This window comes from Spermophilus citellus (assembly GCF_964194105.1).
Source record: "Spermophilus citellus genome assembly, chromosome: 1".
NCBI classification, from domain to species: Eukaryota; Metazoa; Chordata; class Mammalia; order Rodentia; family Sciuridae; genus Spermophilus; species Spermophilus citellus.
In genome coordinates this window covers 1,314,925-1,340,759 of record NC_138182.1, presented here as the reverse complement: position 1 = coordinate 1,340,759, position 25,835 = coordinate 1,314,925, and the positions used below count along the sequence as shown (strand labels likewise).

Sequence of the window (25,835 nt, the reverse complement as noted above, 5' to 3'; positions counted from 1 at the left end):
GACACCATTTTATCTGTGTAGATTCTGATAGACTGTGCCCCGTAACAACTCAAGCTTTCCCTCTGATACCACTGATTCTTCCACACGAGAAGTATCAGACTCTTTCACATTGCAAGTACTGCCTACTTAGAACACTTGAAGCAGTTTACTTCTTACTTTAGCAAATCCATTAAGTGCCTTATAAAGTCTCCTTGACCAAGAAGCAAGTACCGCCTCATTGCCTGCATGTGGTCCAGCAAGCTGTACTTTTTGTTGAGAACATCCAGTAGATATTTGCTGGTCTCGAAATAAGCAGCATCGATCTTCCCTTGAAATGCATTTTCTAAATCTGTGAATAAATCTGCAGCTGTAGAGGACAAAGGGAGAAGCACACATACATGTGTGATATGTATCGGAACAGTACAGCAGAGGCACAAATGTGCGGAAGGCAGTGCCGACCCCACCATAGAGTTGCAGTCAAAGAAAGCAAACCAGCACCCAGACAGCTGAGGGCACTCGCCGACCTCAACTGCGGGACCAACAATAGGAACTGACACGGCACTGCTCCTAATTCCAGAGGTCACTTTCCACACTGCCATGTGAAGTCTGACTAAAGCTCTATAGTCACCCACAAAACAAGTGGTCCTGGAAAAGAGCCCCGTGTGAACATGTGTGTGTTATGCAGCTCTGGAGAGCAGGGCACCACAGTCACGCAGCTCTGGAGAGCAGGGCATCTCCGTCATGCAGCCACATCACAGTGCCACAGGAACCCACTGGAGACTTCCCAGGGAGAGGACCAGACTGTAGCCCACAGAGCCTAGCTCCTAACAGGGAGAAAGTACTTCCAAAGGACACAGAATGTGGAGACCACAGACACACCACAGGGCTTTTATGAGGCTAATGACATCCTGCAGCTCCAGTGTGAACATTCAGTTTCATTTAGAAACCACAGTACCCTCGGGCTAGAAAACCACCCCAAAGCTAAGCAACAACCTAAGCCTGAGAAAAGATGAAGTACATGTTCAAGGTCAAGCAGAAGTAAGAGAGGAGATGCCTTTCATCCCCAGTTTCAGTCTCCTTCCACTGCTGAGTTAAAGTATCAGAAGACTCCGCGACTCTCTGTGCTTCCCCACACCCGAGAGTGAGTCGGATACTGCTCACTCCAGTGACCCACTGGAGTAGGAGACAAGGACCCAGTGAAGAGGGCCACGGGTGGCGGCAGAGTGAGGTCCGCTGGGCCCACAGGCACAGGAGCAGGCCACCAGCTCCCACGGTCCTCATGCTAGGGCAGAGGTGATGCTTCTGTTCATCTCTGCAGTTTTACAAGGGCAGACCCTGTAGCCCAGGAGGCCTTCACCACACTGCTGTTTGCCTCCTAAGCATTTCTCATTCTAGTACAACAACAGAACACAACCAATCTTCCCCCAGGGCGCCTGTCAGAAAACTGAGACCCAGCTCCTCAAGTCCCAGCTCTCCTGTGTCCAGCTTCTCAAATTCCTCTTTATTCTTTAGCAGCACTTGGATCATCTGGAAATTTTTTCACAGGTGAATATGAATTTGACACATCCCACATGTGTACTGTTGGCAGTCTCTGGGGACTTGTGCCTCATCTTTCCACTATGCTATAAACTGAGCAGCAGAATCTGGCTTTCCACAGACACTAGCTGTGACACAGTCTGAAGGGGGCAGCAGGAATCCAGGCCACCGTGAAAAAGCAGCACAGCCACAACCACAGTGCAGAATGGCAGCGGCAGCAGAGGTGCAGCAACAGCCGCAGTGGCCTTACAGCAGCAGCAGAGGCGGCAGTAACACCAGCAGCACACAGTGACAGCAGCAGCGGAGGCAGCCAAACCAGGCCTGTGGAGATGCTGTCCCTCCCAGGTGCTACCCATGCCCCTCCTGCAGGTGGTCCTCTAGGCACTATGGAAAGGCCACAGCTCCAACACAATTGCTATCCTGGCTCTTCTTTCTTTCACCTTTTAAACATAGGCATTTCCCAAAATCTGCACTGAATGGCACCTCTCTATCCAGGTAACCTGAGGGACCACAAAACTGTGTGCAAATGCAGGTGGGTGAGACACCCAGCTCTGAGGGCCTGACATTTGCCCCACCCCCACCCTGGGCGCTCTGGGCAGGGCATCAGCCTTGCTCTTGGCTGTCTTCCACGGCCAGCCCAATCTTTTCCTAGGGTTTGGTACCCCATTGTCAATACAAAGGAAACTCTATGAGCCATCTGAGATGACGAAAGGAACAGCAGATACAGCCAGCACAGGAAAGCTCTACAACAAGCTAGGCACACACACAATGTCATGACACCATTAAAACTGGGCAGGCAGCGAGTGGTAAAATGGAAGTGAGGAATGGCAGACGAATGTGGGGAAATCATCACACTTGAAATGGAGGGACAAATTTAGCACAGCATTTTGAATACAATACATTGCCAAATCCCTGCTGGTTTCTGAACTAGCATTTGAGTCCCAAAGCATGGCTACCATTAGTTACATTTCACCCTGTTTTCCTATTTTGGCACCTGTCATTTTACCATTAGGGAAAGAGTAACACAAATTACTAAGCAGAATAAAAAAGTCACACCCTAGTCCAATACCTACTATTTAACTCTGTGTAAAAAGGGAATTAACATTCATACAGATATTATACGCACACACGTGCACACACTCACACACATATATATCTAAACTGTGTTCAACAGTATGTTAGTCATCCACATAATCTCTAAATCCTACGGAACAAAGAACATCTTAAGCAATAAATAACCACCACCATCACCACACAATCACCCCCACCCTCACTGTCACCACCATCACGACACAATCACCCCCACCCTCACTGTCACCATCACCACCATTATCACCACCACCCTCACTGCCACCATCACCACCACCATCCTCATCACCACCACCCTCACTGTCACCATCACCACCATTATCACCACCACCATCCCCATCACCATTATCACCCTCATCACCACCATTCTCATCAGTACCATCCCCATTACCACCACACCCACCACCATCATCCCTGTCCTCACACCACCACCACCTTTCATCATCCCCACCATCAATACATCACCTTTACCCCTATTACCACCATCATCATTATCCCCATCCCCACATCACATCAATGCCACCGCCACCGCCACCACCAATCATCACCACCAACATACTCATACCATCCTGCGGTGGCTCTGCAGACTTGGTCACAGCTATCATCTTTGTGGTAGGAGTCTGATCATGACAAACTTGGTGCAAGAAATTTATTGATTTTCCTATCAAAAGGACCTAAAAGGAAAATATCCTATGATTACCTTTAAATGAAATTTAAATTATCATCAAATACTACAAATAGTCACAAGTTAAAAATTGGTGATTAATCAAAAACTACATAACAAGAACATCAGATCTACTATCAAATAAATTCTAGGAACTCAAAGCCAATACATTAACACACACATTGACATAGTGATGCATTCAATTAACATATACTTCTAAGAATACTAACAATCCTAAAATGCAAAAAAATGTTACTTAACTGAAAACTAGTTTTGTTACATAATCCAAGTATATATTACAATAAAACATCGAAGTCACAAAAATTCCTTCTTCCCCACCTTCCTAGATTGATCCATTGTCATAAATGAAGGAATCATCGATTTCCTCAAAGTATATTTGTCATGCCACAGTCGGTCTGTTTTAACTGTTGGATCTGATGCTACAAAAAACTGAAAGCAAAGGTTCAATGAGTATCAAAAAGTGATATCATTGCAAAAACTGAACTAAAAGCAGCATCAAATAATAAGTTATTCTAGAAAATTATTCTATAGGCAAATTCTCCAGATAACAGGGAATCTTACCCATTTACCCAATAAAATTAATTTTATAAAGAATTTTAGACAAAAATCCAAGTTGAATTACATGTTTCCCAAATAAGAGCATAAAAAAAAAAAAAAAAAAAAAAAAAAAAAAACAAGTTATACTACTTCTTGGAGAATCAGGAACCTCACTTTGAGTATCCAGGAGGCTCCTGCCCGCAGCTGGGAGCCAGCTTCCCTCTCTGCACAAAGCTCTACTACCTGGCAATAGCACCAACCTCTGTTCTGCTCAGCCAGGACCAGCTTACCATCTCCACTTCACAGAGCTGCACTGTGGGGCAGAGGTGTCTGAACTCACATGCTCTGCTCACAAAAGAGCACCGGAGCTCCCACCATCACCTGCGGGCAGGCCCTCCTGCACACACGAGCACGCGTGCAGTGGCATCAGCAGCCAGCCAGGTGGCACTGGAAAAGGACCAGGATCTCCTCTCCCTCCCATTTAAATCACAGCCCACTTTTCCCGCCCCCACCCCACCCACTCCAGCCACCCAGAGGGCTGACATCAGGAAGAACTCCAAGCACTGAGGGGAAGTTCCACTGCTATCACGTCCAGCTTAGCTACTACCACAGTGAGAATACTTCCACCTTCAGCCACATGCCCAGCACCTGTGCCTTGGTTTCTATAAACGTGTTTCCTAAAAGCAGGAGTGCTGAGTCGAAGTAACCTAATTCTCATGGACAGTACCAGACTTCCTTTCCCAGGAGCCGTCTACTGCCCCCCTCCTCCAATAGCATGCCCGACATTCTGCATCCTTGTGTGCTTTAGGTGACATTATTATTGTCCTGTTATATGACTGCAAATGAAGTTTAACATATTTTCATAATTTCATTACTTGCTTTTTTTCCCTCCTTAGAACTGTCTTTTTGTGTCCTTAACCCACCTTTCTACTGGTTTTGCCTTCCCTTATTAATAACATTCTGCTGTAAATTACTACATGACACAAACTTAGTTCTTCTTTTCTCTTTTTTGTACCAGGGATTAAACTCCAGAGCACTCAACCACCTCAACCACTGAGCCCCATCCCATCCCTATTTGTATTTTATTTAGAGACAGGGTCTCCCTGAGTTGCTTAGCACCTTACTTTTGCTGAGGCTGGCTTTGAACTTTCGATCCTCCTGCCTCAGCCTCCCGAGCTGCTGGAATTACAGGCACGTGCTACCACACCCTGCAAATCTAGTTTTCCTAAGTTAACTGTTTGCCACTGGTTACACTTGTGTTCTATTTTCCTGTGACCTAAACACCTGCCTTCCTCTAGAGCTTCCAGGCTTCCTGTCTCCCTGAGATCTTCCCATTTCCAGATCATAGGAATATTCTCCACCATGTGACTTCAGTCTTTGTGCCATGTTCAACCTTGGACTCTGAACTGACAAGATGTTGCAGGGATCTGCTTCCTTCTGCATGCCATGATTCTTTACTGCTGGACCTGCTGCACGGGGAAGCATTATCAGAACTGCATCAACAGACAAGAAAGGATGCCGTGTGGGAAAGCAGTATCCAGTGCCCCTAGAGTTTGAACCCACAGGGTTGTTATTCCCACTGGTGCTCCATGCTTGGGAACATGGAGCCTCCGGGACCACACCCTGGTCCTTAATACTCGATGGGCTCTAGGAGTCCTGCTGGCCTCCTGGCACAGAAGGGCCTCTGGGCTCACCTCGGTTCCTCCAGCCTCCCCACGAGCCCACTCTGCTCTAAGAGAGAAGTCAGGACCACGACCTCAGCACCCGTGGTGGTGTGCCACAGGACCCAGAGGACTGAGACCCAGCACCGGCTGAACCACACACAGCAGCTCCATGGTGTCAGACCAGAAACCCCACACAGGCAGAAACACACAAGTGCCTACCCATCCCAAAGTGCCCTGTGAATGACACCCCCCCGACTGGACAGTGAGTCCACAGGCACAAAATGGATCCAAGGAATATCAGCAATTATAGAGCAATGATCTCCTAACATAATGCAAGGACCAAAAGTAAACCAAGAAAAGAGAGGAGACCCCAAAAGGGCAACATCATTAGAAGAAATTGGAAATGTTAAGATGCTGTGAGCAAGGTCCAGGGCCTGCTTAACTTTAAAAAAAAAAAAAAAAAAAGGTGGCTTTTTTTTTTTTTTTTTTTGGTACCAGGGATTAAACCCAAAGGCACTGGGCCACATCCAAGTCCTTTTGATATATTTTATTTAGGGACAGGACAGGGTCTCGCTGGATTGGTCAGGGCCTTGTGCTAGGTCACTGAGGCTGGCTTTGAACTCATGATCCTCCTGTCTCAGCCTCTCAAGCTGCTGGGATTACAGGCATGTGCCATCACACCTGGCTAAAAACCACCATTCTTAAGCTCTGAAAATGTTCGAGTCCACAGAAAATATACAGAATGCCTGAGTTTACTTCATGACATTAGCCTGACGCTAGCACACCTTACAAAGAGTGTCAAAACTTAATATTATAAGCCAGTTTCCTCTATGAACATAGAAGAATGAATTCTGAATGAAATATTATCCCTATAGTACTTAAATAAAGTATCCTTGGTCAGGGTACATCACTGTTCAGTACGGCACTAAGTGTCTAAGCACAACTGAAAACAAAACATAAAGGGATCACAAAGAGCTATCACGTCGTGATTGAAAACAGCTTCTTCTTAACTATCACTGACCTGCCAAGAATCTGAGGAAAGTGCAGACCTTTGTCCCAGGGGGAAAATGCACATGTCACAATACCGTTTGGTATACTGTTCAGGAATTTCAGAGATCATTCTAAGCAGCCATGGTATGAAAAAATAATATTTACTGGCATAAAATAACATTATTTACTACAAGGAAAAAAATAACAAGTTATAAAACATGAATTGTGATACGGTACACAAATACACAGTAAAAATGGCATATTCCTAAATATTTGTACATGAGATTACTAATGAATTTTTAACTACCTCCATTTACCTATTTATATAATCTATTGTATCTCTATTTATATAACCCAGATTTTTAAAATTGGACATATTTTTAAATCAGGAAAAAATACTGTTTAATTAAAGAAGTAATTCCATCAAATACTGAACACATTTTCCAGTATTTTTCTTAATAACATTATCTTCTCAAGGCAATTAAGTCAAAGGCTTTTTTGTCTCTGGCAGGAACACCAAGGGAGAAGACCCAGGGGATGGAACTCCAGCAATGCCAAGGTCCTGGTAGGAGAGGTGTGATGGCGACGGCCGCACACAGCCAGCCCTCTGCACGCAGATGCAGGACAACACCAGGGCTTCCCTGACTGCAGAGCAGGGCCACCCCACTGAGTCAGCTAAGACTTCCTATCTTTAGCACAACTTGAATGACTAAGCATTCATGGACCTTTCTATTTTAGACTTTTTGATTTACATTACCTTTCTAATTTAAAACACAACTCATAACTGCTTTGAGAAATAAACAGTTCTCTAATGTGGACTATCATCACCTTAACATATACTTAAATTATCTCCACTGGAAATTTAAAAATCCACCATGAATAATCTCCAGGGTTACCCAATCACTGTGCTGTGCATGCTCTGTAGCCTGCCATTCAACAGATTAGATTAATTGCATAAATTGTATTTCCCTGCTGTTCACCTGAACAGAAGAGCTAGCTTTTATGGACAACACACTAATTCATCCTAATAGCTGGAGTGCAGCCGGATTTTTATCAGCGTGAACAATAAGAAAATTTAATTTCAGCTATAAAAAGCTCAGACAATCCGGTCATCTTCAGAAGTCATGAACGCATTGCTTTCTCTGGGGCAAAGGAACCCGCAGTCACTCTACCGGCAAACAGCCAGTACGAACACAAAGACGGGGCCTTCAGAACATCATTAACCCTGTGAGAGAGATGCAGCAAGGGGGGAAAAACAAGGTCAGAATACAGATGCAAAGCTTTTACTTTACCGATGCATTTTTCCACTCAAGGTCTTGGATTTTCACTATTAAACCTAACAGAATCAAGGGAAAATAAAGCTAACTGTACCAAGGTATGTCGTTCGCTGCTAGAGAAACACCAAGGCTCCCCTACGAAACACAGAAACAAAGAGGGAGATTTTCTCAGTAAGCAACTGGTTTCTAGGAATCAGATCCATCAACACAGACCTCTGAAGATCCACTCACCAGCCATGCAGGCCAAGGCCAGGGTGAGACTGCTTCTCAGGACACCCGTCGGAGACACCACAGTGACCATGCCAGGGGACACCCCCACACACACCCAGACACTCGTGCAACAAAAATCCTGGAGGCAGCAAACTCACAGACACAGCATGCACAGGCTCAAGACACACACTTCCTTGGCTAAACTGACCCCAGGCCTCCTGCCTGTTGGGGTCCTACTGCGTGTGACCATCTTCTCGGTCTCCCATGTGGACGTACACTGCTGGGGCACAGGAGTACAGCTGGTTCCTGCTACTGATCTCACACCTGCTGCTGGGAGCACCTAGATGCGAGGTTCAGGCTCCTTCGCCCAGGTACCCTCAGAGTGTGGTGCTTGCATCTACAAGACCTTGCCATCGGGGACAGAGAGCAGTTACTGCTTCCTTTCCGACCTGGATGCTTTGTTCCCCCACCTGAAGCACAATGCTAACAGGAGTGGTGGGAGCAGACACCCCGTCTTGTTCCTGATCCCAGAGGCTCGTGGTCTGTGACAGTTCATAGACGCCCTTTGCTGGCTGAGCTCCTTTCTAGTTAGTCTGTGTGTTCCTAAGGTGAAGAATGTTGGATTTCTTCAATTGGTCCTTTAGCACCAATGGTGGTGGGGCGGGGGGTGTTTTCTGTCTTCTCTGCTCATCCTCTGAGTGTGGTGTCACGCAGTCGGCTCTAGGCTGGACCCTTGCATTCCTGGGGTAAACCCCACTTGGCTGAGGGGTGCGGTCCTTTTGATATATGCCATGAGTTTCGTTTTCCAGTATTCTCTTGGGGATCTTCGTATTTTCATTCATAAGACATTGGCATACTGTTTTCCCATGCTGTCTTACAGCAGCCTCTTAAAATGACCTAAGAACCCTCCCCATTCCACTGAGAGTGCCGACTCGGGACGTGCAAAGCAGAGCGTGAGATCTGCACACCGCAGTCTCCTGGGCACCGTTCACATTCCTTCCTTCTTTCTCCTCTGGTCCCCCAGCTGGATGGCCTCACTTGACCTCCCTGCTGAGCAGGGCAGCTAGCGTTTCTTCTCACTGCAGTAATGCCCTGATCAGCTCCGGCTTCCACCTCTACACCTACTCCCTTTTACCAAGTTCTTTCTTGATATCTTTATCTTTCTTTTGATTATAGAAAGTAGCATTTCTTTATGCAGACATCCAATAATCTACCAGGAAATAAAAGATTATAAGCTCCTGTATCACCATCAGGGTCAACTGTAGACTGTAGAAATTCAACCTCACAGTAGCCAGACTGAGGACATACTAACCTATGCTGGAAATGAAGGAGAATTCTCAGATTTTAGCCACATAACCATCAAACACACCCTCTACAAACTACCAATTTCATTCAGTGAGTACATCAGAGTCAACTAAAGAGAATGCTTCCAAAGCTCATCAAAAGTTTAAATGAACATATGTCAACGTAGGGTTCTCCAGAAATTCAGGGTGATGGAGATGTACAAACAGAAAAGAGAAAGGCCGCCGACTTAGGGACAAAAGAGACCCGGGGACCCACCATTCTGCTGGGGCTGCCTCAGTCAGGTGACATCTACAGGCTCACCACTTGTCTGCTCAAACCTCGTCCACATGGAACCCCAGCAGGGTGGCCACCACACCCCTCTGGAGACGGAAGGGAGGCTGAAGGGCAAAGAGCCACGAGGAGGGCGGCCAGGCCAGAGCCCAGCACGGCCTGCCTCGCAGGCAGCAGGACAAGCAGGGAGCAGCACGTCCATGGCCTGAAGGGCTGGGCAGGGCAGGCCTCAGCAAGGAACTCGGGCACTGCACCTCAAGGGCTCGGGAGAGCAGAAACCACCCGAAGCTGGGTTAAAATCCATGTATTAATCACCAGATAGAGAAGAGGGAACAGAGACTCTTCAATAAATAGTCGTAAAATTCTCAAGTTTTTTCATAATCTTTATAAAGATTGCTCTAAAAAATAACCTCTTAGTTCTGTAAGGTACAATTTTAATGGGTAATAAAAAGATAGCCTCAAAACTGAACACGCAGAACTTTTTTCTTTGGTGCTGGGGATTGAACCCGGGCCCTGCACATATATACACCTTAAAAAGAAACTCATTTTTTTATTTTCTTAACCTAAACTCAAAAATGACTTACTTTTAAAGTATAGATAATTTGTTTTGTGATCATGGTCAGAAGATTTAACAAGCATTTTAAATAATCAACTATACAGGGCTTCTTTTGGTTTCAGGGTGTTTTGGGGGAGTGTTACTTTGCTACTGAGCCACATCCTCAGCCCTTTTTATAAGTTGTTTAAGGCCTTGGTACATTGCTGAGGCTAGCCTCAAACTCATGATTCTCCTGTCTGAGCCTCCCAAGTCACTGAGATTACAGGTGTGCACCACCTCAACTACACAGAAAACACCATCCAAAACTCACTTCATCCTGTAACTGGAAAATAAAGGAATGCAAATGCATCAACTCTACCAAAAACAAAGCAAAGGCAGACACTTGCAAGTTCCTCCCTACCTCCCATCTTCCTGGATAAGAAGTGAACAGCCCAAGAATATAAGACCCCTTTAATCCTCAAAGCTTAAGTCTCACTTGAAACTCCTAACCAAACAAACAACTTCATAACATTTTCCAGAATAGATCCAAAAAGGATTTAAATTTCACTATAAATACAAAACACACTCCCCGCACAGCCAACCGGCCTAACTGCGCTCAGAAACACCTATGTAAGCTGATAATAGGAAGCCCAGGACACTAGCACGGGCCAGGGGCCCTGGTTTGAAGTGCCTGTGAACAGAAGCGTCTAGAACAATGGATCTGTTTTGGACTCTTGAATGTCTGCATACACATAAGGTGCCTCGGGATGGGACTCCAGTGTCACCTGACTTCGTTTACGTTTCCTATGCACTGTGTGGACAGTATGAAGGTCGCTGTCGACAGCATACAGAGTGCCTGTTTCATGTGAACTGTCACGTGGCCAGGGGTGGCATCATGACATCACTCAATTTCAGATTTCAGATTTGGAACGTTCAAATTAGGGACGCTGAATCTGAGGTACACCCACTTGAGGGCTTAAAAGGGCAGAATCAAACCTAAGGCATGCATCCTCACCAGCCAGAGTTCTACCTCCATATCTACTTCCAGGAAATTTGGGAGACACAAAAAAGGACATTCATTTGAATAATGTTCCTAAGATTAAAAGCTACAAAAAACACAATTTCCATCAACAGGAGAGCTGCTGAGTAAATACCGGTCTGTTCATGTGGTGGAATAACACATGGTAATACAAAGGCCCTCCCGGCGTTATCAGAGAGCCAAGGCACACTGACCACTGGCACCACACCCCCACATACCGCCCACCACAGGCTTCCAAAGCACAGACCGCCATCTACCACTGGTTCTGCTCTAGCCCGTGTCTTAAAAACAACGGCAATGGCGGCACAGCTTCACATCTGCTCACGGGCACCTCGTGCCATGAGGATGGCAGCCAAAGGCAGAGCCAGAGCCACAGGACAAACGCACAGACAGCCCTGGGCCCCCTTCCTTCCTCCCAGGTGCACTGTGTGTCAGACGGCCCCCGACACTTCACAGAACAGATGGACCCAAGCCCTTCCATGCCCACTTCCACAGCAAACATCAGAGCTGTTCCAAGGTGAATGCCGTACTTACTGCAGGTTCATGTATCTCTTAACCACTTAACAGGTGTAAATTATTTTTAGGTTCCTGCTTTTGCTTTCTTAATGTTCCTGAAAATGTTTTTGAGTGTGACAATCCTCACCCTATTTTCCCACAAAGCCCTTTGGTTTTTATCGTGTGGCTTTGCATAGCAATGATTTTTTTTTTTTTTTCTGGTACCAGGGATTGAACCCAGGGGCACTTTACCACTGAGCTGCATCCCAGCCCTTACTTTATTTTTTTATTTAGAGACAGGGTCTCACTGAGTTGCTTAGGGTCTGGCCAAGTTGCTAAGGCTGGCTCTGAACTTCCTATCCTCCCGCCTCAGCCACCATGCCTAGCTGCACAGCAGTGATTTTTAAGAAATCACATGCTGCATTGTAGCAGAACTGACAATACTTCCAGAAGGTAAAATATACACTATACAGTTAACTTGCTTCCTTCAAACAACGGAACTTAGGTGACCGACTGATACTAGAAGAGATAGGGGATGCAAGAGAAAGGAGCATGTTGCAGAGCCCACCACAGGTGGGCAAAGTGAGTGCACCCAGGGGCCTCCTGGAACAGAGAATGGACACGGGAGGCGGCACCACTCAGACACATGACAGAAGCCTGGGCAAGTGGGCCGACTCACTGAGTCTCTCCCTCCTGGAGCTGGAGAGCAGTTTCCCACCAACCACACACAGCTCTGCTGCTCAGCAAGACTATCTTTTCGGCACAGCACAAAATGCTTATGGCACTTGAGTGAAGCATGGTGTGTCCCGCTCAGAGGGAGTGGAAATGGTGGAGAACCAGGAGGAGTCACCGAGCATCCGCAGCCTTCGCCCCCAGTCTCGGCACCAAGCACCCCTTCTTACTTCGTGGTAGGTGTCCTCAAGCTCCCCGTCATAGATCCAGCGGTAGAGGAAGCTGAGCACGGGGTGCGACACCAGGCTCAGAATGTGCTGCACCAAGGACCTCACACAGGGGTCCCCCGTTCTCGTGTAGGCATGGACAGCAGAGGCCAGCTCACCTCCTTTCCTTCCTGGAAAACACAACACCCAGGTTTACTTCACAGCACAAACCTGTCACTCAGCATTAACCAAAGACGGCCAAGTAACTGAGATAAAGCGTGTCTGCTTTCTTCGGTCTACGCCACTTTGGTACCTAGACACAGCAGCAATAAGCAATGCGTCAGGCCAAGACATCAAGACCCTGCCCAGGGCTTCACCCAACATCAGTGGTCTCCCTCTTTTTGACTGCTAACAAGTGTTTCAATTCAGAAAGTAGCAACAAGTGACTGGTGACAAAATCTAGATCTTACATGGCTTTTCATGCCTTCTTGACTGAGCCACGCTAAGATTCACACATCGTATTGTAATTCAGCATGATGTAAGATTAACAAGAACTAAAGTTCTAAGAAACTGACGTTCTACACTGTTTTGGAGTTCACTACGCTAGTCTCAATTCTCTTTCTTCACTCTTAACCAGCAGCAGCACCATCTAAGACCCTGTTCCACGCAGACAAAGCAGCCCTGAGCGCAGGCTGAAGCAGGCAAGTGGCAAACTCAGGTCCAGAAGCAAAGGTGCAGGAAGCTTCCCAAGTGACACAGCGGCTCATGTTGCCCTGCGTCACTGCTGTGGGCAGAATGCTCTGCCATGTGCACCAGGGGTGGTGAGCCTGGGACCCAGGATTTGTCAGTGGTTCTCACAGCAGCAGCGCCACCAAGATGGGAAGAGGACAGGTCAGACAGGTAGAGGACAGCAGCAGGACTTAGGTGACGACTGATACTAGAAGAGATGGGGGACTGCAAGAGAAAGGAGGATGTTGCAGAGACCCAGCCATGGAGGTGTGCAGTAACTGGACCAACAGCAGAGTTTTATTTGTTGTGCTCAAAAACCTTTTTGAGAAGTGCCAGGAGGTGAGGGAGGCAGGCACAGACTCAGACATGTAAGCTCAGGTCCTGAAAGCTATACAGCAGAAGATGGCAGAGTGTGGGGAGCTCCTACCAGGGACAGATGGCTGGCTCTTCACATCCCATCAAGTCCTAGGAAGCCTAGGATGTAATAACTACCAGGATCCCAACATCACAAAAGAGAAAGGAGAGGGTCTTGGCCAAGCTGGGACAAACTGTGAGGGGAAAATGTCCAGCAGGCAGCCAAAACTACAGAAGCTAGAGCTCGGGAGGGCCTCGGCTGGACACATACACAGGAACACCACCATACAGGTGGAGAACAGGGCAGAACCCTGCCTCAGAGGAATGAGGACGACAGGGAGAGGCAGGGAGGCTGCCCAACAAGAGGCCAGGCAGAGAGGAGCACAAGAGGGTCCTGGCATCCAGAACACATGCAGTGACACCTCCCCTCCTGGCCTTCACCTCGGGGACATCCTAAGCCTCCACAAGGACACACAGGGACCACACTGGCCACGAGTCGACCTCCCTGTAGGCGCCATGTCTATTAATCTGCATTCAATGAAGGTACTTTTGGCAGCTAAGGATGCAAAGGGTCAGGGTACTAAAGCACACCGATGGCTTGCCCTGCAGACGATCTTCCACTAGAACATATCTAGGCACACACAGACACAGAAGCACCTTGGCAGTGATCCACCAGGGCTGCAAGGGTCTTCAGTCTTATTTTGGGATCATATGTCCAAACCAGGAGGCGCCGTAGTGTTAGGCTACTCTCAAGTCCCAAGTTCACCCCCTGATCGTCCTCTAGCTGTAGCTGAAAAACAACATGGAAAAGTTTAGGCACAAATTCTTAAGTTAATTCTAAACAGTACAAAGTGAACACAAAGAAACTACACTTGTGATGAAACCAAAGGTCCCCTTTGAAAAAATGATAGTACTTTCAAGGACAGAGGGTCTTTAAATGATAGACAAGACCCTGAAAATTAACAATTAATGGGCTCTAGGATACAAAGAGACTTTAGAGCCATTTGGACCTAACAAATCATATTATGAAGCAAAATGCAATCATTAAAAGTATTGTATAAAGTAACTTAAAAAACTGTCTATGTGGTTTTTTAATTTTTTAACTCTTCAAATCAGGAAGAAATCAAAAAATTTTTAAACAGCTTACCTGGGAATGTAAAACGGAGAGTAGGCGGTAGTACTCCCTGAGCTCTTGGTGCAGAGCGGCACAGAAGCTCTGTGGGGAGCAGAGAGTCACCAGAGTGCCCCGCCCCTGCCCCCACCCCCACCCCCGCCCTGGCCCTGGAGAGGCCAGGGTCAGAGCAGAGGCAGCCAGCACACACTGGGGCAGTTCTACCCCAATGCTGCTTCTGCCAATGTCCTCACACAGTTCTGACCCCACAGTGAGCCCTTCCACATGACAGGAAAGTGGTAGTCCTTAGTAAGACAGCGTGGACTTCGCAGCATGGCCTTCAAGAAGCTGAAGGGCAGTCACTTCAAAGAGCCTTTGCTTTAGGCCATGTCCCCTCAGACTTTTTAGCGTTAAAACCTAATTTTAAGTTTCTTATTTGGCAAAATTTAAAGAGTGGTAACTCAATACTGACCCAGCTGTGCTCTGGCCTGCACAGCTCACTCCCCACCCACAGCTCTGAACACTCTGTCCCACTGAGGGCCGACAAGGGGCCACAGCAAGACAGCACTGTCAGCGCTGCAAGGAGGGCTCCCTGCACCCGCACACAGCCTGCGAGCAGACCTTGGGCACAAACTGCAGGCTACGACAGAGCACACCCTGGGGCAGTTCTACCTCCCACAGCGGCCCACCAGACACGGTCTGCAACAGATAGAGCCTGTTCTCTTGAACACGCGGTAGAGCGCTTGCCTAGCATGTGCGAGGCGCTGGGTTCGATCCTCAGCACCACATAAAAATAAATAGACAAAATAAAGACATTGTGTCCAATTACAAGTAAGAAAACACTTGCTGCTTCCTGCCAGGCTCCTGTGGGAGGCAGGGGGAGGAAGCTGGTGTTCCTCTGCAGAGTCCAACCACAGCCCCAGGCGGCACAATGGGCTCCCAGTACCAGCACCTGCAGCACGCAGACATGGACGCAGGTGCTGCCCAGAACAACTGCATGTCACGTCGGCCGTGTCCTGGGAGCTGCTGCTCAGCAGTGGCAGCAGCAATGGGGCAGGCCCTCCTCCCAGGCTCCCTGCTCGCAGGCCCACCACTTGTGGGCCCTTTACAGCAGCGGCTGGTCCTTCTGTGTACGCCTAGCATGGTTTCCACTCCCTGAGCACATGCACCCTGACTGATGCCATCACCGACCACCAGGGGGGCTGTCCTCGAAAAGGGTTCTCCTCATAGCCATTTCCACAGTCAGACCTTAAGTAGATCTAAGCACTTTCAAAGCTAACAGTAATGAACATACCTGACCTACAAGTCCAAAGGAACGGTCCAGACTCCTCTGGTCAGTGTACTTTCTGATTTTATTATGTAACCATCCCAACTCAGCAAGTCTGACTGCCGTGTCCCTCAAAGATTTACTTAGGTTTGCCTGAAAAGGAAACACATCAGAAGTTAAAAATGAAGAACCAATACTAGAGTCTTCATCATCACTCTCCTCGACCACTTGTACTCTTAACAGTATGATTCTCAGGTGTCAGCATGTGGAAGCGAGCAGTACTGACGCACCACCACAGAGGGCAAGGACAGCACAGGGCCAGCAGGGAACGGGGAGCCCTGGAGGGAGTATGAAGCTGTGGCGTCACCCTGTGCGGTGCCTGTCTGTGGCCGTGACTGATCCTCTGAGAATCCTGTGTCAATGGCAAAATGCCAAGCTGACGCTCTGTCCTTCAGGCACCTCTGACTGCACTGCTGCAGCCACATGGCCAACCCAAGGAAAGGAAGAAAGCACTGCCCAAAGCTGGAGCCAGATGGGACAGGGAAAAGGCCAGGGCCTCCCGGTGCGACTGGTCTGGGGCACCAATTCCATAAAGCCCCAGGAGCACCCTGGAAGGGAAACAGCTTACTATTTGGACTTATGACACTTTTTTTCTTTTTGAATATTTAAACTAGATCACTCATTACCGTACCTTTCCTTCCACTTTATAACAATTTTCAGTGTTGCTCATTTTGATATTTTTGCCATCTATGCCCTGGAAGACATATAAAATGTCTCTCACGAGAGCTGCTTCAGTAATTTCCATAGCACCTGTAAAATGATTTTTTAAAGACAGTAATCACTAACAGACCCATTTTAAGATGAAATAAATTTCATGACATGATTAGCTCTGGGTTACATATTTGCCACCAGGACATTTACAAACTCAATAAACAAGCTTAAGATGAAAAGGTGTGAGTTTAGGAAAAACAGGCCTTCTGAAAGGCAACACAGCCCCTCTTCCATGAAGTGCCCACTCTGAAGGACAAAGCTCCATGTGACCAACAGGCCAGCAGCATAAGCCAACCAGAGGAGACAACCAACAGAGGTGACCTCTACCACGCAGGTCCCCTGCACAACACGCACTCCAGCCTGGGTCCTGCCAGACCACTGAAAAGTAGCTCTCAGTGCAAACAAGCCCCTGCTCGCCGTGACTCCTTGGAACAAATGTAAGTCAAACTGGGGGACAGGGCCAAAATAAGGACAAGGAGGCAGAGGCACCCACAGTCCAAGATACCGGTGCAGGAGAAAGAGGCCTAGAGACACAACCTGGGATCAGTGTTCCCAGAGCCAGCCCAACAGAGCACAGGGCGTGCGTCCAACAGTGGGTAGGACGTGCTACGAACACCACCTGCTGCACGCTGAGTTCAAGTCCTATCCGAACCGCACACAGCTGCTACCCGGGCCACCTGACTGTCAGTCCTCTCCAGCAGTAACTGCAGGTCAGTCTGTCTTCTCTCTGCTTCTGCCATCGTGCTCTGTGCACGTGAAGCTGCTGGGGGAGGGGGGGTGCAGGAGGAGAGGACGACACAGGACTGGGACTCCATGTCTTCCTTAGGAGGAAAAGGCCCTCTGCCTCGGCTCCGGTCCTGCCCAGCGAAGTCCAAGACAGAGACACAGGCACACGTCTGTGCAGCTTGTGTCCATGAGATGGGTGCCTCCCATCCACTTACTTCAACCCTCCACCCTGAGTCCAATGTGTCTCTCACAAGCAGCACACAGTCTGAACAGGATTCTTTTAAACACACCTCTCTTCAACCAAGTGCTATGCATTCAATGCAGTTACCCCAGGTCAGGGTTTAGAGTAGGGCGGTCTCCACCTGTCCCCTGCCCTTTCTTCTTTTGACCGTCTCCTAATTCTCATGGATCAATCAAGGAAGCCTCGCAAGTCCACTTCCACTCCGGTCTTCGTCAAGAGCACAGGCCACAGGCGCTGGCCAGGGTCAGGAGTGGAAAGCGGCACTGACCAGGTCAAGGCGCTGGCGTACTAAGCACCAGCAACATGCCTGTGCAGACCTCTGTGGGGCTGAGCCTGCTGCAGAGGCCACAGGCTCCTGGACACCCTCACAGCTCCAGGGCAGTCCTCGGCCTGCCTTCTGTGCAACCTCAGAGGCAGCAGGCTGCAGAGCAGAGGGGAAGCCCGCTCTATGCAGTGCCTCAAGAAGGACACTGATACTCCTTTCACCATCCAGCAAACTATCACCGAGTTTCTTCCACCCTCTAGGCACTGCACTAAGCACTGGCACTGTGACAGAGACAGACAACCTTCATGTAGCTCAGACGTGGAGGTCCGAGTGGCCAGCCCAGGGGGAACAGAATGAGACAGGAAAAGAGCTCTGATGAGGCTTCCCAGAAGGGATAGAAGGATGAGAAAGGACTGTGACCACTGGCTGAGAAGCAGAGGGTTGCAGGACAAAAAAGGGGACATGAGGTGACACCCTAAGATGCTGGGCCCGATCGGGCACCTTCACGACACAAAGGAAAGACCCCTGGGAGCGGAGGTGCTGAGGGAGGGAAGAGAGCTGCTAGACCCCTCACTCACCGCCCGTCTCTCCTTCTCTCCTCGACCTCGTCAGGTTGCGAGAAACAGCACTAGAGACACCCTTTGAGGGAGGGGTTTGTGAAGAAGGCTGGTTTGCAGTTAAAGTCCATGCAAGACGTGACCCCAGCTGCTGTCGAAGGCAATCCCCGACTCCCGGAGTTTGATGAGACTGTCTAGAAAAAAGAAAGTAAGGTTTATATCTTGAAGTGACCATGCAACTCACTAAGGAGAAAAGCATCCCAGAAATTCCCTTTCAGTTGCTACACTGAATCACATTAACCCTTTTATGAGATGGGAGACCCCACGACTTCACCCAATCAAACATCACCACAACCAGTCCCAGCCCATGGACACTTGGACCACCGCTGCACACACACCTTTCTTCCCCAACCACTTATCTTTAAAACTACATGAAACACATTACCCACGAATTATCACTTTGGAATTCTCAACCAAATTTACTTCAAGATCACCACCTTTCACTGACTCGACAATTCCTGAGCAGAAGGGTTTAAACACCTGGAACCTGCCCATCTGCCTGCCCCAATCACCTCCCGCCTTCAAGGTGCTCACTGGGAAAAGACATTGCAATTTCAATCAACTTGGAAGATGGGAAAATGCAGAAATGGAAGGCAAGCTGCAAAGGTCAAGGTAGCAAAGTGACTTGAGAACACTTCACAGCTGCTTCCTAGAAATCCAAGGACCTGACAGAAGTTTCCAATGACATGCACTCAGACACTCCCAACAAAAGTGCCCCTACCAGGGCTGCAAGACACGAGCAGCTCCACTGCCCTTGCTGGAGGTCCAGAGCCCTGCAGGCTGCTTGAAGCAGACAGGGGAGGGCAGTCCCGGAACAGCTGTGCTTGATCCTGTCCTCAACAGGGGAAGCCAACAACACTCACAGACTGTGTCTGTGAACACAGCTGCAGACTTAGCAGACTAATTCTAAAAGTTAGCTGTACGACTTTCTGAATCATCACAATAACCACTCTACATCCTGAGACTCAAATGAGAGTGTCAGCTTACTCTCTGGGCCAGACCAGAACTTCAGATTCGCTCTCTTTTGGGCTGTTTGTAGATGTGTAGCGAGCCCCTAGAGAACACTCTGCTCACGTGTGACCCATGTGCTGCATATGTTCTGTCTTCTGATTCCTTGGACATGACTCTTCATCTTACAAAACAATTTATGACTCTACTGTGCCCATGTGGGAAACACCATATATCTGATACTGATTCCTGATCACTGTTCTAGAAAATTACCCACCTCTGACCATCTGTTTTACTGAGATTTCCAGAAATGAACAATAGCAAAAAGCAAAGCCATCTGATTACTTGCACAAGAAACATCCTTAAGATTGGATCTTAACAAAGCTCTTAAGGCACATTAAAGACACTGGCACCTTCCTCATTCTCACTCATGAGCTCACACTCCCTCAAAACATAACCAGAGTGGATGGCATGTTCCACTCCAGAGGCTACCTCACAGCTGTGCAGCCCCGGGGGCCAAGGTTCCCCGCTCCTAGGCACTACCTTGGCCAGAACCGTGTGCCTGAGGATAATTCAACGGTATTAATTATTGCTGAGTATTACTCATCACCAGCCCGACACAACTGGCCAGGGTGACGACCTGAAGACGCGGCCTATGGTGCAATATCAGGCTTGGTTGAAAGCCCGGGACACCTCCAGCTCTCCTACACCAGGAGAGTGTGCGTGCAAGCATGCTTTACCCTGGAAGGAGAGGCTGGGGCGCAGGTGCAGGGCCACTGAGGGCACACACGCTGATGCTGCTGATGCCACTGCTGCCCAGGCTGCCAGAGCTCTGCGCCGCCTGGGTGCCCCGGTCCTGGTAATTCAGGGGCAGGGACTGAGGCCTGGCGCAGTAGTAGGGAGTGGAATGAGCATCTCTCGGCAATGCCTGTGCAAACAACGAGGCATAGCTGGACACCTGAAACAGAAGTGCACTGAGGTGAGGGGATGCGCGACCACAGACGGCTTCTCCCAAACCTGAAAGGGCATTGGCATGCCCCTTCCTCCATTGCTGGAATCAGATTTGAATTTCACATTTATTAAATAATTTAAGCAAGATGCTTTTTAATAGCCAGAACTAACAAAGCTTTACAAGTTTCTAAAGCCCCACAACCACCACAACGTCTGATGACCAAACACTTCATCCCCACTCCAGGCTGAGCGAAATGTGAGCCAGGCTGCAGTCTGCACCTCACCTGGTGAAGAGCCCACAGCGCACAGCGAGGCTTTAGAGAGGCGTGCAGCCACCCCACCCCGTTCCTCAGCCTGGGCACTCTCACATCTGTAGGACGAGATTTTCTGGACTGGACCAGGGCACTCTCGCATACAGCACAGGCATGACGGAGCCGGGTGACAGCATGAAGCCCACTGGGACGTCAAAAGGAGTGTGCCCAACACCTGAAGAAAGGCACAAGGAACCCCCCTGGGCCTTCCATGCATCTGTGCTGAAGTGGTAACTCACAAAGCCCAATCTTAAAACCACAACTTAAGCTCGCCGCACACTGTTACAGGAGAAGAACATAACCCTAAAATAGAGTTTAAGGAAACTGCACACTGGCCTTTTTAGGCCCTTAAAAAAGAAACTGCCTGACCCCAATGGCCAAGCCAGCTCCCTGCTCTCTGCTATCTTCTCAGCTGTAGGGGCTGATTCCTTCCGAACCTGACAAACGTCCCAACACCAGGGCCACTCACCTTGTTTGCCTGCCTGCGCGGGTCTTCACTGAGGTTCAGCAAGAGGTAGAGTATTGACCATTTATTTTTCAAAACTCCCTGTTAAGAAAAAAATTAATACTAAAAGAACTATTTCATATAATTTTCAGTTTTATTTTCCTCTCTCCTAAATACATTTCCAAAATAGAAAAGCATTTTAAAACTCCCCTGGTGATGTCACTCTGTACTCATTTCACATGTCGTCAGTACAGCTACCATCAGAAACTGGAGATAATGTTCCCAAATCACATCCTTGGGTCCATGTTAACCCCAATAAGAATGAATCTTGACATTACCCTACTTCTGAATAGCAGTATTGTCTTCTCTGAAAAAATCTGAAGAACCTCCCAAACAGTGATCATAGGACAAATGTCATCATAAAAGTCACGAGTTGTTTTTTCTTTATTAACGTCTCGCTTAGGTCTGAAGTGTGAGAAGCCTCCGGAGCATGTGGACCTTGTGCGCAGCACCTGGCTGCTAGGATCACTGGCCCCGTGTCCACACGAGGGCTGGCACTTGGGCCCCATTCTTCTCTAGTCCTGCTCCACTCATCCTGATCCTCAACCCCGTTGGCAGCCAAACCTCAACCTGCTTCACCTCAAATGTGCACAGCACCTCCTCTGTTCCAGAGCCTCATGTCTGGACACACAAGCTAGACACAGACACCTTCATCTACGGGACCCACTGCCAGACCATGAACACTTGCAGCATGCAGACTCTTTGTTATATAAAATATTCCCGAAAATTTATTTGAAGAATAAGCTCATCCCAGGTATTTAAATTACTAACTTATAAAACTGATTTACATAAACATTTTCCAGAAACGGAAACAATTCCCCAGCTGAGCAACAAGAAAAAGAAAGAGCCCCGGCCCTGATGGAGTCTCAGCCTGTGTTACAGCAAGCAGGCGGGTTACACAACAGCACCCAGGGCTCTCAGAAAGGCGGTCACACAGGAGAGACGGGAAGGTAGTCAGAGTGCAAGCTGGAAGGGGTGAAGAGTTCTGAGCAGGACACAGGAGCCTGCAGAGGCCTCCTGCAGGGAGCACACCCTGCTTCACGGAGGGGTGCACAAGGCGCTAGAGGCAGCAGGAAGACCGCAGCCACCTGGGAACACACACCTGGGAGCTCACTACCCCCTGAAGGGCACCTGACCTGGGGCTCAAGGGCTTGCTCAGGCCAACACTAGCACTTAGGCCACCTCTCCCCCAGATCCCACTTCTCTTAAAGATTCTGGAGCAGTCAGACTATAGCAGCAGTTCCATTTAGAGATGGTCCACAGGATGCAGGTACTTCACCTACAACACCTCCTGCCACAACAGAATGTATTCACTTCATTCCACAAATGAGAGAAACACAGACAGCAAGCCCACATAATCCACCTACATCACAATGCTGCATGCCAGGATTCAAACCAAGGTCTGCCCGACTCCAAAGGAGGATGACTTGAGAGGAACAGCCCACAAGCCTCGGGAGTCAAGATGGCACACACCAGAGAGGGGACACAAAAGAGAAAGCGCAGGGACGCCCAGAGGCACAATTAGGAACTGTGCCCCGCTCAGTTCTGAGGATGCCTGGCTGCAAGTTCCAGTGGGGCATGGCCATAGGAAAGCTCTTCCTCTGCAACGAAGGGCAGGTCCAGATGCCCGCTCTCTGAAAGAGGGGTTCCTGAACAGAGGGGAAAAATCACAGTGGGGGAGGGGGTGTTGGGACTGAACGCAGGGTGCTCTCCCACTAAGCTGCACCCACTCTTTGTATTTTGAGGCAGGTCTCACTAAGTTCCCAGGCTGGCCTGGACTTGCAACCCTCCTGCCTCAGCCCCCCACCCAGGGGTTGCTGGGACTGCGGGCGTGTGCCACTGCACCCCGTGACTGACAGCTTCAACAGAGAAGAGCAGGTGTCAAACAGCCAGGGTCAGCTGCTGAGGAGCACCTAATGAGCACCTAATGTATACTGAGTAAGAAAGTAAGTAGGAAACAGGAGCAGGAAGACAGCCAAGCCACGGGCCAGGAAGCTCGGCACAGCCTCCATCCTCCCCACTCTGGCTGGGGCCTCAGCCACCTCCAGCTGGAGCCAGAGGGCAGAAAGCAAGGGACCTGGTGGTGCAAACATAAACAGTCTCAGCTCTAGAAGGATATTTTAAACTACCCCTGCCACCGCGGACTCCAGAAGCCAAGAGGCCTCGATTCAGGCATCAAGCTTCAGGGGCTGCGTGTACACGAGGTTTTAAATGAGATGTGTCAGACACCACGAGATCTGGGAACACCAGAGCAGCTGCCCCACCAGAACCAGCATGGCTGGCGCAGCGTCCTGCGGGGCGGTGCCCACCCCCACCGAGGCCTCCTCCGCCTGGTCCCAGCTGCAGTGTGCTTCTATTCCCCAAGCAAGCCACTCCCCGTCCTCAGCCCTTCCTTGCCAGTCACACCTATACCCACTCAGGGTCCCACGTTCCCACTCCACACCTGGACCCTCCTTCCTCTAGAGCTAAAGACCACCACAGCAGACTGTACCTTACACTTTCCTTCCATGGCAGGCACAGCAAATGCAGAAGAGGTCCCACACGGAGAAGACAGGACAGGAAAAATACCAACAGTTGTACTTTGGAGCCAGATATTTTTAGAAAAAAGATGGGATGGCTACTTTGCACTTGAATGACTAGTATTATGCTACCATCTCTTAGTATTTTTTATGTTTCAGCCACACAATGTAAAAAAATCACCCAAGTTAGTTTTCTGGGCTAGCCCTAGGAAGGCAGTCATCATTTCAGAATATTGATGTTTAGAAAGAAACAAACATTGAATTCCAAACAAAATTCTGGGAAACAACTATTTTACTTTTTAATTTATTCTCATTAGTTATACAAGACAGTAGAATGCATATACACAATGGAATACTACTCAGCCTTAAAGAAAAATGAAATTATGGTATTTGCCAGTAATGGATGGAGCTGGAGAATATCATGCTAAGCAAAGTAAGACAATCCCAAAAACCAAAGGTAGAATGTTTTCTCGAATATGTGGATGCTCACTTACAATGGGAGGGGAGGGCGGTAAAGACACTTTGGATTAGACAGAAGGGAGTGAAGGTAGGGGAGGGGGTATGGGAAGGACAGTAGAATGAATCCGATGTTATTACCCTAGGTACACATATGACTACACAATCAGTGTGAATCTACACCATGTACAACCAGAAAAAGGAGAAATTATACTCCACTTATGTATAATATGTCAAAATGCATTCCACTGTCATGTGTAACTAACGGAAAACCACCACTTTAAATCACAAAGTTCCTGAACATGTTTTCTTCCAATGGCCTACATCAACAAACACACAGGTTTCACAGGATGAGATCCTCCAGGTGGGGATCCCAACAAGGCTAAGCATCTCAGGAACATGATACCTGATAGTACATCTTTCTAACACCCAACACCAAGAAGTAATTTTTTACAAAAAAAAAAAAAAGATTTAAGAAAAACAAATAATATCACTGTTAGAAACAATCTGTCTAGAAATGCATGTACAAAAAAATTTCCTATTTCTCACTTTGTAAATGTTATCAAAGATGAAAGAGTACACTTAAAACCATGAATCCAAGTAAAATGATCTGAATTAAGGAATGAGAACACTCTCCCACCCTACTGTCTCGCTGTTTATCCTGAACAAACCAAGTGCTAAGGGCACAACCACCCTCTCTGAGATACCCTCTTGGAATTAAAATGCTCACACAGCACATACATTTAGGCTTGTCTTAGGACACAATATACGTAGAGAGATGAAGATTCAAAAATAAGAGTTTAGTTACTAGTCACGTTACGCCAAACTTCACAATTTGTGTCCTTTCAACTTCACAGCTGTGAAACAAAGCATTAAACTTCTCTGAACTCACTTTTTGCTCTACAAAAGGACAGAGAAAGCTAGTGAACTCAGTTCCTTTATAGTCAGAAATCTCACCTATAATTTTTTTTCCCTTCAGGTCTGGAAATTGAACCCAGGGCCTTATGCATAGTAGGAGACAGTTCTACCACTGAGCTACACCCAGTCCTCTCATTCAATCATCTTATTGGCAAAGTCTTTCATAAAAATATCAGGTTAGGGGCTGAGGATGTGGCTCAAGTGATAGCATGCTTGCCTGGCATGCGTGAGGCACTCGGTTCGATTCTCAGCATCAAATTAAAAATAAAAATAAAAAAATAAAGATGTTGTGTCCACCTAAAACTAAAAAAAAATATATATATATATATCAGGTTAAAGAAACCATTACCCAGAGTCAGTACCCAATCACAAAAGATTCAAAATTTTTAAAATTATTCCCTATAAAGGTACAAATTAGGACACAATAAAGTGCATCCGAGGTGAGCTTTTACTGCTGTGTGGACCAGCATGCCTGCTCAGAGTGTCGTTAACACTATGACACAACCCTAGAGCCTCTGAGTCCTTTTCAGTCCAGCTCCATTCATCTTCATAAGCAACTTCACATGAAACCCAGCTAAAATTCACTCAGGGGGTGTTAGAAAGGGGCTAGGGCTCAGCAGTAGAGCACTTGCCTAGCACATGCGAGGCCCTGGGTTC

At 48.0% G+C, this 25,835-nt stretch overlaps 1 protein-coding gene across 3 annotated transcripts in view; it reads right to left on the bottom strand.

The window, feature by feature from the left end:
- The window catches only part of TUBGCP3 (tubulin gamma complex component 3), a gene marked incomplete at its 5' end in the record, with an annotated part of 71,457 nt that overhangs the window by 27,979 nt on the left and 17,643 nt on the right, over window positions 1–25,835 (bottom strand). For 2 of the 3 annotated variants that reach the window (XM_081297333.1, XM_081297331.1), the window contains 11 exons: window positions 157–346; window positions 3,170–3,278; window positions 3,608–3,718; window positions 12,514–12,680; window positions 14,230–14,362; window positions 14,720–14,788; window positions 15,978–16,103; window positions 16,642–16,760; window positions 18,532–18,704; window positions 20,259–20,476; window positions 21,250–21,327. In XM_081297333.1, coding sequence (XP_081153459.1) covers window positions 157–346; window positions 3,170–3,278; window positions 3,608–3,718; window positions 12,514–12,680; window positions 14,230–14,362; window positions 14,720–14,788; window positions 15,978–16,103; window positions 16,642–16,760; window positions 18,532–18,704; window positions 20,259–20,476; window positions 21,250–21,327 — 1,493 coding nt within the window. Of the gene's footprint in view, window positions 1–156; window positions 347–3,169; window positions 3,279–3,607; window positions 3,719–12,513; window positions 12,681–14,229; window positions 14,363–14,719; window positions 14,789–15,977; window positions 16,104–16,641; window positions 16,761–18,531; window positions 18,705–20,258; window positions 20,477–20,753; window positions 21,143–21,249; window positions 21,328–25,835 lie in introns of those variants that run through there. The other variant, XM_081297332.1, reaches the window with a different exon arrangement.